The sequence below is a fragment of the Podarcis melisellensis genome, assembly GCF_964234715.1.
Source record: "Podarcis melisellensis genome assembly, chromosome: 14".
NCBI classification, from domain to species: Eukaryota; Metazoa; Chordata; class Lepidosauria; order Squamata; family Lacertidae; genus Podarcis; species Podarcis melisellensis.
Window position 1 is genome coordinate 3,606,291 of NC_138546.1, and position 16,037 is coordinate 3,622,327.

General features: G+C 43.3%; 1 protein-coding gene across 1 annotated transcript in view; it reads left to right on the plus strand.

Annotated features, from left to right (window-relative positions):
* The window catches only part of MAD1L1 (mitotic arrest deficient 1 like 1), a 456,297-nt gene that overhangs the window by 214,168 nt on the left and 226,092 nt on the right, over positions 1–16,037 (plus strand). Inside the window, exon 14 of the mRNA XM_081889171.1 lies at positions 4,072–4,160. Within this exon, the coding sequence (XP_081745297.1) occupies positions 4,072–4,160 (89 nt within the window). The remainder of the gene's footprint in view (positions 1–4,071; positions 4,161–16,037) is intronic.

The following is a 16,037-nucleotide window of genomic DNA, read 5'->3' on the forward strand; positions in this document are numbered from 1 at the left end:
ATATCTCTGTTTAAATGAGTGGCCCTTACATAAGTTTGACACGGCAGCCTGGTTTGCACATATCATTAAAACTATACAGTGGTACCTCGGGTTAAGTACTTAATTCGTTCCGGAGGTCCGTTCTTAACCTGAAACTGTTCTTAACCTGAAGCACCACTTTAGTTAATGGGGCCTGCTGCTGCTGCTGTGCTGCCGGAGCACGATTTCTGTTCTCATCCTGAAGCAAAGTTCTTAACCCGAGGTACTATTTCTGGGTTAGTGGAGTCTGTAACCTGAACCATATGTAACCCAAGGTACCACTGTAGTTAAGAATATGCTGTGGATGAATGCAAGCAAATAACATGGAGAATGGAGCTATTACAGTGCTTGTTTTGCTCTTTCAGTATAATAGCATTATGGGTTAACTGCTCTTCCAACTGCTAACTTTGCTCCTTGGCTTCTGCTCTTGGCTATTTGGAGAGATCTAATCTGGCCCAAGATCCCTCCAAGATCCATCCAAGACCCCTCTGCCTGAGATAGCTGCTTGCTGTTCTTCTGCTCATATGCTCAGCTTCCCACAAAACCACCTTATTTCCCTCAGGATCTGCTGCTACTTCCTCCTTGGTTTCTGACCCTCTGTCCAGGCAGAAGGTCTTGTTCTGTTGAGCAGGCAAGGGCAGGAAGTTTCTAACATAACAGGCCTGGCCAATTTCAGGACCTAATTCACATTCTCATACTATAAGAAGATGCAAACACTCAGTGTGTCTTGCACTGATGGAGAGTAGTCATATATTGTAGAAGTGGCTTGCTGAAGCCAACAGAAGACTCTCTAGCACAGTCCAAAAACTGTACTGCATGGTCAAAACACTTCATCTTGCTTTCATTTTACACATGTATCACAGCTTAGGATTTTACTTATGGATGTGCCCTTAGTCATGTCATAAAGGCCTTGTCTGATATAAAGAATAGGCTGTCCATAATAGCTTTCAGTATAGCAGGTGTAATGGGGGGGGGGGCTGATTCTGAGCTGTGGAGTGCTGTTAAGTGATTCATCAACTCAGTGGGATTGGTGACCCACTCACAGCATTAGGATTCTCATTTGTCCAAAGATGAAATCCTGCAATTCAATAAATTATCAAACAACGCTTCCATTTTTCAAATGTGATATCAATTCCTCATGGAATCTTCTGTTTGAGAGACTATCAGGTAAGTAATAATCCCTTTGGGGCAGTTTGTTTTTATACTAACAAGTCTTTTTGCCATGAAGGGAGGATGTGGAAATTGCAGCTTCCATCAGCACCACTAGGAACACCTTGTTTACTTGTTTATAGGATCCGTGAATCACCTTCCTCAACAGAGCCCAAGGCAATACGCAGCAAAAGATAAATAACAAAATATATCAATAATTAAAACACATAAAAGACAAAAAAATCTTATATAAAGAAACCAGCCATTAAAACACAAATCCACACATTGGGATTTGTTTGGGAGTAGACATTGCCTTGTTAGCATCCTTCCAATGTTAACATCCTTCGTTGTATCACTCAGGAATATACAGGCTATTCCCTCCCACATATATATGCACACTTTCATAATATGCTCAACCTCCTTCCTTTGGCCATAAACACACAATCACAAGCCACAGCAATCTATTACTAACCCCTTGCCTTTTCCTCTAAAGGGAGCCAGGAGCAATTTATCTGCTCATGTCAAGAGAGCAGGTGGCACTTGGACTCAAGGCTGAGGCCGCTTAGCCAATGATAAATAGCCTATTTACTGGCGCTGCATCTTTGGATGCTGTCCGCACGCAGACCAGAGAACAGCACAGAACTATAATAACAAACCTCATTGCAACCTTCGGCAGGAATGGGAAGACAAAGCACATAATAAATGGCTTTGTGCTAGAATGGTGGGGTGGAATTGAAAGTTTCCTTCCAGGCCTGATGCCTTGGAATTCACATCCCTGGAATTATCTAGGGCACCTGCTTTATCCTGGCCATCTGTAATGGGTTGTGCTGGGAAAGAGAGAAGCTCTGTAATCAGAAAATTGAGAGAAATGTTTCTTGCTGTGATAATCTTATCCGGCCAGCCAATATACATTAACTTTATTTTATTTTTATATTGTGGGGCTACAGGTGCAACTCTACTCCCCACCCCTCTCCATTGTTGTGACTGGATTTGGGAAGCAATCAGAAGTTAGGCTTTTTGGGGGGGGATGGAACATCCTGAATCTCCTTTCCTTGTTGGCAAAACAGGCCCTTAGTGATGCCATTTCTTTTCCACACTCTTAGTTCTAATAGTTATGCCTCTGCGTCCTTTATGCCTTGCAAACCTTTGATATGCTCTGGCAGCTTCATTTCTGACTGCTTCCTACGACAAGGAGTGGCTCTACAGTTGTCAACAAGTTGCCCTTTCCCCACCCACCCTTCTTGCCCTGCCTAATGAAGCCAAAGCCTCAGTACCATCTGGCTTCACTCGGACCCACTCCTCCTCCAGTGTGGAATTAGAATGCTGTGTGAGTCTCGCCAGCACTGCTGAAGGATACTGTATGCTAATAGCTTATCTCCCTTGGTGCTGAAGACTGAGCCCTTGGTGTGTGGTTTTCCCCCTGGTTTGCATCTCTAATTAGGGCAGCGCTTGCTCGTTGTTTTCCTACGTGTGCAGAAAGCACTACATTTTTCCGTGGAGCTTTAAAGAAATGGCAGATGGCAGAGAGAAAAACGGAATAGGAAAGAACAGTCTTTGTTTTGGCTTGGGTGGGATGGGATGGGAGGGCTGGCCGGGAGGGTGGGGTGGCATTGAAGGATGTCCTAACATTTCCAGACAGATGTCCTACAAGCCAGTGTGATCTATAGTCAACCCAAAACATTTTCTCTTGTCAGAATTTAATCAGATATGTGGAGGCAAATGCTGTTTCAGCATGCCCTTATTTTAAAGGAGGGGGTATGTGCATTTTTTTTAAAAAAAACATTTTTATTTCAGGATATTCATAGACAGCAAGAGTACATACAACATCCCTGTTCTCAGTTCATAGAGTCCTTTCTATGGGTTAGTTACATTTGATGTGAGACACTGCTGTCATAGACATTGGGGGCAGGGGGGGGAAGCAAGGGTAATGATTTTCCCTTCCTTTGCTTAGTGTATGTGTCAGGGTTTTGTGTCAGCATCACGAGGATATGTTCTTTATTTGTCTGTCTATCTGTTTGTTTTGGTGGTGCAAGATGTTGGAGAGCCCAGAGAACATGCGTTAGTCCTTGAAGCTCATCTACTATCTTGTTCCTATTTGTCTCCAGGAACTGAGGAAACAAGGAAGCTTCTGGCTTGGCTCTCCCTTTTATAGTCACAAGGGGAGGAACTGGATGGAGTAGTCTGGCATTTGCTTCGGTGGCAGACCATTTTCTTTTAGAGGAAGATCAGTTTTGAGGACCCTCAGCCTTCTCTAGGCATTTATTTGATTACTATACACTCAGAACCTATGCACATTTCATTTGTGTGCATTCAGCTTTATACACTTAGCAAAGATAGATAGATGATAGATAGATAGATAGATGATAGATGATAGATAGATGATAGATAGATAGATAGATAGATAGATAGATAGATAGATGGCAACCCCACCTACAATTTCCCCCAATGTGTTTTGACTATACAAGATTTTGGCATCAGGCATGACCTCCAGAACGTAACTCCTGTGTAATGTATGGGCTTACTGTACAGATGCCGCTAAAATGTCATTACTGCAGAGATCCTGTTCTCCCTGGAAGTGGCACTAGTGGAAACAAATTAAGCCAGAATACCCTGAATAAGTCTCCCTCTTCTGGTTAACCAGTAGTGTATGATCCATAAAGCAGTGTTTTGGCATCTATTTACCAAGGTGAGAGGCATGACAGGTGAGGAGGTGCTTACTCAAACCTTCAGGCCTGCTGCTTACTCAGGAATGGACACAATTTCCCTTTTTGTTGTACTCTTCCCATCAACTTGTCTCCTCCATCGCTTTTTGTATCTAGGTGTTCCTATGTAAATCTATGTTTCTTTGGGGAGTGGGAAACAAAGAGGGAGAGATTCACTTGCATCCCTTTGCTTGCTTTGCAGTTGGAGGCAGAGCTACAGGTGCTGAAGAGCCAGACAGGCGCCCATCATCAGAGTGTCTTCATCACTAGAGAGGAGATGAATGCGCTGAGGTGAGCCTCCTCTCCTGCTTTCAGGGCACCCAGGGAGAAGAGAAGAGACCAAGACCTTCTAATTAGGAAGAAGAAATCAAATTCCTTAGTGATAGGGCTGTGAAGTTTAATTGGTATGATTAATTAACTAAACTATAATCTCAGATTAAAATTTCTCTCCTGCCTAATTGGCAGGCTGAAAACAAGAGGGCAGAACTCTTGAACAGTTTGCCAACCTGTGTGGAAAAGCAGGCATTTAAAGGTGGCTTTTCTTTCTAGTTTGTAATACCCAAAGCTAAGAGATGAGATGTCTGTCAAAATGAAATCACTGAACTTTGCTCCTCTGCACCCCCCCCCTCTATAGAATTTGTTGGCTGCTTTATCCAGGGCAAGCAAACTGACCAAACAAACAGACCCAAACCCCCACATAGATGCATTAAAACCAAAAGGAAAAAAGAAGAAATAACATTAAAAACATACCAACTACTTCCAAAGAGTCACAGATTGTTAAAGGTCAAAGGCCTGGTTATAGATGAAAGCTTTTGCCTGATGCCTATATATAATGAATTTAAATGTGCATTTTATACTTTACTTCTTTTGGTAATGTTTTCTTCTGATTTTTTGGGGGGTTAACTTTTTGGTGTGTTAAATGTGCATTCTGTAGTTGACATCCTTTGCAATGTTTTATTTTGAAATCTTTCAGATAATATTTTAGTTTCTTTTTAATTATGTTGCCTTGATTGTATACTTTGATGTTTTAATGTGTTGTTAACCGCTTTGAGATTCCCCCCCCCCCAAAAAAAATGAAGTGGTATAAACATGAAATGAAATGAAATGGTGCCAGGTGAGCCTCCTTGGGGAGAGCATCCCATAAACGGGGAGCCACTTCAGAAAAGGCCCTTTTTTTGTAACCACCCCACCTCTGGACATCTTGCAGAGGGGGAGCCCAAAGATAGAACAATATTAGAAAGTGCTGAGCTGAAATTCGCATTGCTGCTTCCTATAATCTCTTAACTTCCATAGTACTTCATTAACCTCCCTCCACTCTCCAAAGATACCTTGACTGTTGTGTGGTTCCATTTTCCTAAAGCAGATGATAGTCGGTCATTCTAACACTGAGTGGTAGCTTTTGCTTCCTGAACTGCAAATTATCCCACAATTAATAGAAACTGTTCTCTCACTTCAGAATCCTCGTACATGCATCTTCACCCATGGTTTTCAGGGATTGTATTTATTGTGAAATAGGTAACTGATAATTTAAGATTGCAGTTAAATCAGTTCTGGGACTGCAAGTGTGGAGAGCAAAAATGCGAGCTAACTTGGATATGCGTGATGAGCTCAAAGGAATCTTAGTTAATTCAAATCACATTGATGATTAAACCGTGCTGTACTTTGCACCGATATAAGTATAAAACTATTCAATCTTACTTTGCCATATTTTTGTAAGAAAAAATGTTGTCACACTGCAGTTTGCCTTGTCACCACAAGGCAGCCATGCCAACTGTGGTGTGAAGGCAGAATGGCAGGCAGGTGGGCAAGTGAGCTGTCAGTGCAGATAGCAGGCATTGAAGATGAACCACACAAGGAGGAGCAGGCTGGGGCAGCTCCCCACAACCGTCCTCTGCTCTGGCTTCACATCAGGCACTGATACCACTGCTTTGGTCTTAGCAGGGAGGAAGACGATGGCAGTAAAGTGGGGCAGTTGCTGGGGAGCTGCCCACAAGAGAGAAATGGTTTCTGGGATGAGGAGGAGGTAGCTGCAGGCAGGTGGGCAGCAGGTCAATGTGGGTGCGATGGTTGCTGTGGAAGGCTGTTTCCTATTCACTCTGCTCCCTGTTGCCAGTGACAGTGTTACTGTCTGCAGCTAGGGACGGGCAAAGGGGAGAAAGACTTCATCCTCTCCATTACTGTCTTCCCTGACCAAGGGATCTTGGGATTGGAGTGAGCTGTGACAGGTGGGGTGGGAAGCTTTGGACCAGTTGGGGGGGGAATTGCCAATGGGGCATCAACAGGTGAGGATGGAGGGGTCAAAGGAGCTCTGCGGGGTGGGGAGGTTGGGTGAGGTGTAAAGGGAGGCAGGTTGGCAGCGTGGTGTGTAGGAGCAACACAGGCAGGGAGGGAAGCCCCTAGTACATAAGTAATTGCTGGTGTGAGCTCCCTATACAGTAAACAAAAATGTTTTGAAATACACCCAAACTGTGTTCTTTGGGATGGTGTGTGTGTCTGTGTAAATTGAAATGTTTATAGTAACAAACAAATTGTCTTGACCTCTAGTCTCCCTAATATTGGTGTCATTATTTTATAATTTATTATTAGATTTATATACCGCCCTTAATCATAAGATCTCAGGACAGTTTACAGAATAAAATACAAGATAAAAACAAGTAAATAATTAAAAACAAAGCAGCTAAACAATAACCATCCCTTCCCACAGACAAATATTGTTATTGAAACTTATTTCATAATAAACTAATCTATGTCCATTTTACAGTGGTGCCTCGCAAGACGAAATTAATTCGTCCCGCAAGTCTTTTCGTCTTGCGAGTTTTTCGTCTTGCGAAGCACGGTTTCCCATAGGAATGCATTGAAAATCAATCAATGCGTTCCTATGGAGACCGTCCGGGGACAGAGGAGAAGCGCCGCGCGCCTTCCCCTCTGTCCCCGGACCTCTTTTGAAGCAAGGGGAGGAGGGGAGAAGATCGCTTCTCCCTGTTGCCGCCCCTTGGTTCAAAAGGGGTCCGGAGATTGCGGGGCTGGCAACGGGGAGAAGCGATCTTCTCCCCACCGCCCCTTGCTTCAAAAGAGGTCCAGGGACAGTGGGGGAGACGCGCTGCGCTTCCCCGCTATCCCCGGAGCTTGTGGGGCAAGCTTCGTTTTGCGTCTTGCGAAGCGGCTAAGAAAACGAAAAACTCCTTCGTCTAGCGAGTTTTTCGTCTTCCAAGGCGTTTGTCTTGCGGGGTACCACTGTATTTGCTGACACTATCTCCCTGTGTGTTGGCATGTTATTAGTGTTTGTTATTTGGGTTGCCATCTACCTCACCCCTTTTTTATGAGGGCGAGACCTCTTAAATCTCCTGCACTGTCTTTGTTGGCATTGCTGCGGCCCCCTCGTCACTTATCCCTTGCATTTGCTTTCCTCCCCATGGAACCAGCCTTGCTGTTTGTTTTTGATTTTTACTAGGTGCCTGCCTTTTAAACAGAGGATCTGTCGGCATCCATGTAAGAAAGACTCAGAGTCTTGCCTTTTTGTAACACTGATGTGCTTCCAGCAGGAAAAAAAATAGTCCCCCTAGTGTGCTGTTGCAGATGGCAGAGGTGTACATGTTGTGATTGAATAAGAGAGAAGTTATAAAACAGCATTCCAGCAGAGGGTTCGGAGGCCCTTATAAAAGCTGTGGTAGAAATAGATAACTCCTCGTTCTGTTATTAAAGCTTTTACAGCTCCCTTTCCAAGGCAGTTGTACCAATAACTGAGGAGCAGCAGCAACAACAAAAGTTTGGTTGTTTTAATTTAAAATAAAAAGCTCAGACAAAGCCTGTTAGATCTGTGATGACTTGCATTAGTGTCCTGGTCTGATGGGAGACTTTGCAGTTGTATTTTCATTGCTTTACATTCAAATGTGCTTTCTCTGTTGTCATTTTTAAAGTATGGATGTCTCTGTGGTATAAAAGAAAGATTAAACTACGCATTTCTCCCTTGCAGCTGACTGTGCAAAAGCTGCGCTTTAAAAAGTTCTTCTTAATGTGTAGTTTGCTTGGTCTCTAGGCTGGTAACGCAAGGTTTCAATCAGTTTGATATAAAAGAGGGAAAATGCAGCAAAAAAGTGTCCCGTGTTCTGCTCAACTGTCCCAGTAGAACACAGCTTCAGAATTGGCCGCAGGAATGTCCCCCTTTTTGCTTTACAGCTAATGATCTACCAATTGGGTTGTTTTTTTAAATGAGTCCATCTGTTTAGGGGCCATTCTTTATTTCACCCTGCAGCTTCTGCCTCTCCTCTTATGGGTTTATTATGCGGATTTTTGAAACAGATGATCCAGTTCTGTGACTCTGCTGGTGGCAATGTATATGTTTCACCAGGCCCGGGCATACTGATTTTCAGTCCAAAACATGTGAAGGGCAGAAACCTGGGGAAACCTGTTGTAGTAAATATAGTTTTGGAGAACTGAATAAAGCAAAGCGAGTCTAAAGTTCTCCTCCTTTTCTGAAATATGGTATGCATGATGTTACAGGGAAATTTAAAAATTCTGCAAACAATACGCATGCTCTTCTTCTGATTGATATGGTGCAGCTCTATCGGTAAAACCAGGCTTCTGTTCCTTGCCTTCTGGGAGCTGGAAGGTTTCAAAACATTTTATCAATGACTAACCAGATCTGCTGGCATGGACTGCAGCACCTTCCCCAAATAGGACAACCTATAGGCTTTTGATTTTCCCTTCCAAAGCCCATTAATGAGTGTTAATCTTCATAAATCAACATTTGCCACATCCATTTGCCAACAATGTCAAGGACAGAAGAGGAAAACAGTTGGATTTTCAAGTATTCCCAGGCTTGATGACATCTCTGATGCCTTTGGAAGTATCAAGTTTATAATTTGCACTCTCTGTCCATTCCTCCTCCCTCTTTTGCCTGCTACCTGAAGCAGCTTACAACAAGCCCTTGTCAGGACAGAGGAAAAAAGTACTGACACCTGTGAGAACAGGATGCTGGACTAAACAGACATTTCATTTGATCCATTGGGGTTCTTTAAGTTCTTATTTCTGTCCCATGTTACCTCCAGGCTAACCTAAGCAGGTAGGGAATGTATTCTATTGTATCTTACATTTGTCCCCTCAGCTACCATCTGCTGTTTGCTGTTTAACTCCAGGATCTTCTAGAAATTCAGTATTCAAATACTTCACCCTGCCTTTGAAAAGAGGGGCGGGGGAATTATTATTCAATGATAATACTGCCAGTATTCACCCTATCCATGCCAGTGTTAAAATTTGTGACCAACCTACAGTGCTGGAGCCAAAGGATGTGAGACTTCCTTGGTTCCACACCTGTAGAATAATGGTTGAGAGATGAAGCTATGAACTAGGTGGTCCTGACTTCAAATCTACCATAAGTAGGTAAACCACTTTCCCTTTCATCAATCTATCCTACCCCATCCATATCACATGACTAGTAATTAGGTTTTTTTAATCCTTTATTGTATCTGAGGGAGGCTCAAGAGGAGGAAGGATTCTGTGCTTTTAGCAGCCTTCAGCAATCTGGTGCTCTGCATGTGTTTTGGATCCCAGCAAAATGGTCATGCTGACTGGGACTTACAGGAGTTGCAGTCTAAAACATCTGAATATCAGGTCACCAGGTTGAGGAAGACTATTATAGGTGTCTTCCATACAGACCTTGTGATTAAACACACACTTTTGAAAAACAAATGCAGAAATGGGAGGACAAAGACACCCTGTGTTAATCCCCCAAATCTGTATTCATAGCCTATGTGTGAGGGCTCTAAAAAGAAAGATAGAAACCCTTTGTTTTCTTTTTCTTTAATATGGAAAGTAAATTTTCCCTGGGAAGCTTGAAAGACTTTATCTATTTCCCCTCCTCCCTTCCTACTCATGAGAACAAAGCACTCTTTTTATCAAACATTTTATAACATTAAATGTGAAATTCTTTTCCAACATTATTACTTCTGAGGAGATGACAAAAGCAATATTAACACTGTCAGTCCCTCACTTACACCCTGCCTCCCATAAAGCACATTAGCTGTGTAACTAAAGGCTAATTTTGGCATTTGATTCTGTTGACCATGCTATACTGAACAGGTTTGCAGAGTAACAGGTTTTACCTGGAGGAGGAGGATGAAGAAGAGGAACATGACTATTAGGTTGGCTTTGTTTTTTAAACCCCCGAAGACTTAAGTAGCAGCAGATGAAGAGACCTCTTCAGCTGGAACAAATCTTAACGTTTTCTTTCTGCTGTCAAACAAGTACTCCAGTAAATCCTAAATGTTGTCTATGGATTTAGTGACTGGGTAGAGCCTCAGTAATTCTAAAGAAAGTCGTGTTCTTGCCAGTGTCCATTAGTCACACTTGCTGGAGGTTGTGCTGCTCCCAACATCCCGTGTCGCTGCTCTTTGGAACGCTTAGTCTGAAGGGTTGTTGCAGCCACAGGGTTCATTTCCCCTCTGTTTTATGCCTGGCCACAGCACGTGCTGTTGTCTTTTGAGTGTTCTACCCCCATCTGTGTTTCTCATAATGCTGATGTTTCCTTTGTGGCTACTGAAAGGTTTGTGTGATACAACAATGAAGACAGTGATTTTTTCAGCCGGCTAGGTATATATAGCTTTCTGGGGATTTCCCAACAAGATCAGTTAAGACAGAAAGCATTCCCAGGAGACTGCCTCACCATCGCTGCAATCCTGTCTCCTCCTTGCTCTAGAGCAGGGGAAGCCCATGTGATATCCTCCAGATATTGCTGAACATTGATTTCCACCGGCCCCAGTCAGGGCAGCCAGTGACCAGCACTGATAGGAGTTGTAGTCCAACTTCTGGGGGCACACCATGTTTCCTCTCCCTAAGCCAGGATGTCTTCTCAGTTCATACAGGATTATGGAGGTGCCCTTGGCAGTGCCCTCTTTTCACAGAGTATCCATGCTCTAGAATAATCTATAATGGTGTAGGTTTCATAGTAGATAGACTTGGGGATCCTTGGAAGACAAATTCATTTGGGTTGGGTTCTCTGAAGAGAGTTTTGAGAGAGAGAGTGTGTGTGTGCATTAAAGTGCTAGGGACACAAAGCAAGCTCATTGACTAGCCACAGTCCAGCACATAATTTATTCAGATTTATAGGTCTTCCTATACCAAAGACCCGTAGGGCTTAAGAGCAGTTGTATGTGAACTGGTCTCTATCCCCAAAAAGCTAAGTTTGACTGGGCATATAGATGAACTAGTACAGTGGTGCCTCGCAAGACGAAAAGAATCCGTTCCGCGATTCTCTTCATCTAGCGTTTTTTTCATCTTGCGAAGCAAGCCCATTGACAGCTTAGCGGATTAGCACTACAGCAGTCTAGCGGCTTTTAGCGATCAGCTGTTAAGCGTCTTATCAGCGGATCAGCTATTAAGTGGCTTAGCGGCTTAGGAAAATGGGGGAAAAAGCGGGAAAAACCCGCAGGAACTCGCAAGATTTTTTCGTCTTGCGAAGCAACCCCATAGGGAAATTCGTTTTGCGAAGTGCCTCCAAAACGGAAAACCCTTTCGTCTAGCGGGTTTTCCGTCTTGCGAGGCGTTCGTCTTGCGGGGCACCACTGTACTTGTGTTTTTCTCTCTCTCCAAACAAATCCTGATTCATATATAAAACTGAACCAGTGCTCTGGTTTGTTTCCTTCTGATTCGAGCAAGGAAGGAGTGGGGTGCACAAGCTTGTTCTTTCAGAGTAAACTATAGTTTGGCTTACCATAATGTGTGAGCCACTCTAGTTTTGACAGTCAACCCCTTTAGTTTCTCCACACTGAGCATGTGCTGTACCATCAACCTGTGGTTCCCTCCCAAATCCTTTGGCACGTTACAACCAGCAATCAACCTACTGAAGCAAAGACTGCGTGGAATTTCCCTGGAAAATTATTTATATCACCAGAATAGCACCGCACTTAGGCCAATGGCCAATTGGTGCTGCCTTATTTGGGGTATAACCAGGATACTGGAGAAGGAACTTGATCCTAACTTAGATTATTGAAGTGGACGAGAATGGAAAAGCTAGCAGATTCTGTCTCTTGCCGAGATGGAGATGGCTCCACACCAGAAATAGTTCACTCCCATGTTTATGACCATGTTTGCTAGATTAATATTTCAAAAAAGACAAGCACTCAGTACTTTGCTGTCTGAAATAGAGGATGATCATTGACATTGAGGGGAGTTTTGATTTTCTGTAAGGGGCATGCACTAAGACTAGCTTAGGAGCACCAGGTAAATTAGATGAATGTCGGGAGTGGGTTTCTTGCTTCTTAATAAACTGTTGTAATTGTTAGATACAGTAGATGCTTTTTATCTTAACTTCTGAACATTTCAAGTGTGTGTGTGTGTCTCAGGAGGCCAACCTCCTGGAAAAAACAGATTCACAGCTCAGAGCAGAGGCAGTATGGTTGAGTTCTTGCCTTCGAGCTAAAATGCTCTCTGAGGGCCATGGAGGTGCCTTCAAATGCTGCATTTTTATGCCTTCAGAGCCTGCTTTTTGGGATAATTTTAATTTCAATTACATCTGTTGCAGGAAAACCCTTCAAGGGATTTGAAGCACTATTCATAGCTGAAATTCTTTTTTCCTATTTTTCACAGTCTCTTCTTAGAAAGGGGTGGGTGGGGGAAGCGGTTTGTATTCTTTAACGGTGTTGTCTGATTCATGGCACAATTTGAACCACAGATCTGCAGTAACTGGCCAAGCAATACGCCTTCAGCTCAGCCCTGAAGCAGAAATACTAGTGAAGAAGAAAGCACACTTGAACATGTGTAGAGTGCCTGTTCTCTCTGAGAACATCTTCAACTGGGGCATGACTACCAGCCAGTGGAGAGAAGACATTGAAGCTTAGAGTCAAAAATAAAACTGCCAATACCACAATAACTTTATTCAAATATGTGGTTTGACACTTGGAATACTGTGCACAGTCCTGGTCACTTAATCTTTAGAAGGATATCAGAAAAGGGCAAAATGTTCAGCAGGTTGGATAAGTTTCCTATGAAGAAACGTTACAATATTTTAGGCTTTTTTTTTTTGTTCAGAAAAACAGTGAGTTGGTGGGAGGCGGGGCTGATAAAAGTGAGAAATTATGCATAGTGTGTGTGTGTGTGGAATGATAGGAAGTCCCCCCCCCTTTTTTTTGCCTTCCCTCGTAATTCTAGAAACAGGGGCATCTGCTGGTGCTGAATGTTGGAAGACCAAAGGAAGTGCTTCTTCACAGAACACATAGTCAAACCATGGGGTTTGATTCCACAAGATGCAGTGATGGCCACCCACTTGAACGGCTTTAAAAGGGGATTAGGCAGATTCATAGAGGATAAGGCTCCGTGTGCACCTACCCCCAGGATCAGAGGCGTGTGACCCTGAATACCATTTGCCCTCATGCCCTGCTTGCTGGCTTATTGGTATCTGGTTGGCCACTGTATAAAAAGGATGCTGGGATATGTGGGCCCTTGGCCTGATCCAACTGGGTTTTCTTTATGTTCTTATGAGCTCTACGTAGGTTTAGAAATGAAGCCCTAAAACACAAAAATCTCCAGCACTGAATGGTGGTGTGTGTGTGTGGGGGGGGGGGTGTTTCTTCCAAGATACAGATATAAGGCAAGCAGGTCCTTGAGAAACTGACTCCTGCTTCCGGAGGCGGCGCGAACGGCAATGGCTGCCAGCTCCTGAACGGGAGAGGGTAGCTCCGCTGAAACGGGTCGCCCGCTACGGCGAAGCGGGGACCCATCCAGAAAAACCACAGGCAGCAGAAGCCTGTGGTCCTGAGACCCGGCGGGCGCCAAAAGCAGCCCCTAAAACGACGAAGGGACCCCGTAAGGGGCTCCGGACCGCGGAGGGGGTAGCGGCGCTGTGGGTCGTTGCGCGATCAACGGAGCGAAGCCGCGTCGCTGTTGCCGGTGAGCGCTGACCTTTCTTCTTGAAACTGCTAACTTTGGAAAGCAACAACCCGTGAGTAATTTGGACACTATACTTCTAAAGCCTCTAAAAATTGTGAATTTGGCTGAAAGCGGAGTGACGAAAAACAGGAAGTCCGTCTTCCGCTGACACTGAACTTGAAAGTAAAGAGCAGGAGGAGTGGAGACAAAGAGTAATTTTTTGCATTGACTGATCTGGCATCTATTTAAACTGTTGTTTCTGGCTGATTTAAAGACTTTAAGTGGCTGTTTTTTGGACCTTCATTGAGACAAGGGTACCTGTCTTCTGTTGATCTATTGGATTACAAATAAAAGTAAGAAACCCAGGTACTGGAGCTGCCTGAGTAACTGAGCAGTCAGCCTGCAAGCTTTGGATACTTTGAATCTGAACTTTGGAACATACTGAGTTTGAATTTGTTACTTTGAAACACTTGTGGTCTAAGCACTTTTGGAAACAATGTTTGGCTTTAAGTTTTAACTCTGCTAAAACTTATCTTTGTGAAGATCTTTGGAGATCAATTCAGACTTACTAACTTTAATTGGATTGGACTTCCTCCCCAAAGACATTCTAAGCTCCACCTAGAGGATTTTTGGATCTACAGCAGTGACTTTGTTTTACTTTCTCTTTCCCGGCCTCCTGTTTGAGCGTTACCATCTGGGCTCTTATTTTCTCATGGGAACAATTCAGTTTGACCTTGGCTTTTAGATAACTTTGGAATGAGTGGAACAAGAAAAAGGGGAAGAACCAGACAAACAACGTTAACTTTACCGACAGTCTCACAGCGTAGATCATCTGTGCCTGCTTTGCCTACTACTTTGCCTCCTGAGGCAGAAGCGGCCTCCCTGCTACAATCAGGGGAGGGAGAAACTGAGGAATTACAACTGGAAGATATGGCCTCAGGAGCAAGCGGCACTATTTTGGAGAAAATTTTTGAAAAATTGGAGGCTCTGGACAGAAAGGCTGACCAGCAATCAGCTAAAATTGACTTAAACACAGAAAGCTTAAATAGACTAACTGGACAAGTTGCACAGAATGTTCAATCTATTGGAGAATTGAAGGAGGCTGTAGGTGAAAATCGGAAACTGGCGGAAGACACTAGCCAAAGATTGGGACAGCTTGAAAAAGAAGTAAGACCACTCAGCAAACAAGTAGGAGAACACCAGATCTACTTTTCCATGACAGAACTTCGGAACAGGGAGGCCAATTTAAGGATACGCTCAATTCCAGAAGTGGAAGAAGGTAACTTAACTGAGTTCCTTACCAAGGAATTTTCCAAGTTTTGGAACTTAGAAGAAAAAGACTTTAAAATACTATCTGCTTTTAGGCTTGGAAGACTTATAAAGAAGGAGAAGCCCAGAGACTGTTTGATAATATTGAGATCAAAGGAGGAAAGGGACAAGATTCTAGGCCTGCACTACGGAAAGTCACTGGATATTTTGGACAAAAGAATTGAAATTTATAAGGATATTCCCAAACAGCTGTTGGATCTTCGAGCAGACTACTCGGAATTAGTAAAACTGCTAAGGAGCAACTCAATCATCTTCAGGTGGGAGTTTCCCCAAGGTTTGTCGTTTACTTTCAGAGGGAGGAAGATTAAAATTAGAACGCCGGAGGATAGAGACAAGTTTTTGGTGGCACACGGAGAAGATCTTCACAAGGGACTTGGATTACCCCCAGGGCCTGAACCTCCGGGGGTTCCTGCACCCTCGGACCCCCAAAAATCTGACAATAAGGTACCCCCACAGCAAGAATAACCAGATATATTCAGGATGTCTCTGCAACTGTTGAGCTGGAACATAAATGGCTGTAACATTCCAGGAAAAAGGAGAAAAATCTTTCACATTTTAAAAAAGGAACATTTGGACATTATTTGCTTACAGGAAACACATGTGACCAGGCTCCACAGAAAAGTGTTAATAAATAAAAGACTTGGTCAGGAATTTATATCTTCGGATACAGTTAAAAAGAGAGGTGTGGTAATTTATGCAAAAGAGAGCCTTTCACCTAAATTTCTGTTTAAAGATGAGCATGGAAGAATTTTGGCGATAGAAATACAACATCAAGGGGAAAAAATACTAATATTAGGAATTTATGCTCCAAATGAAGGAAAATCGGAATTCTATAAGAAGTTGCATGAGACCATGCTGGACTATCTGGACTACAACAACATCATTATGATGGGAGATATGAATGGAGTTGTATCAACCAATATGGATAAGTCACAGAGCCAAAAAATTACTAAAGATGGGAGACTACCAAAGACCTTC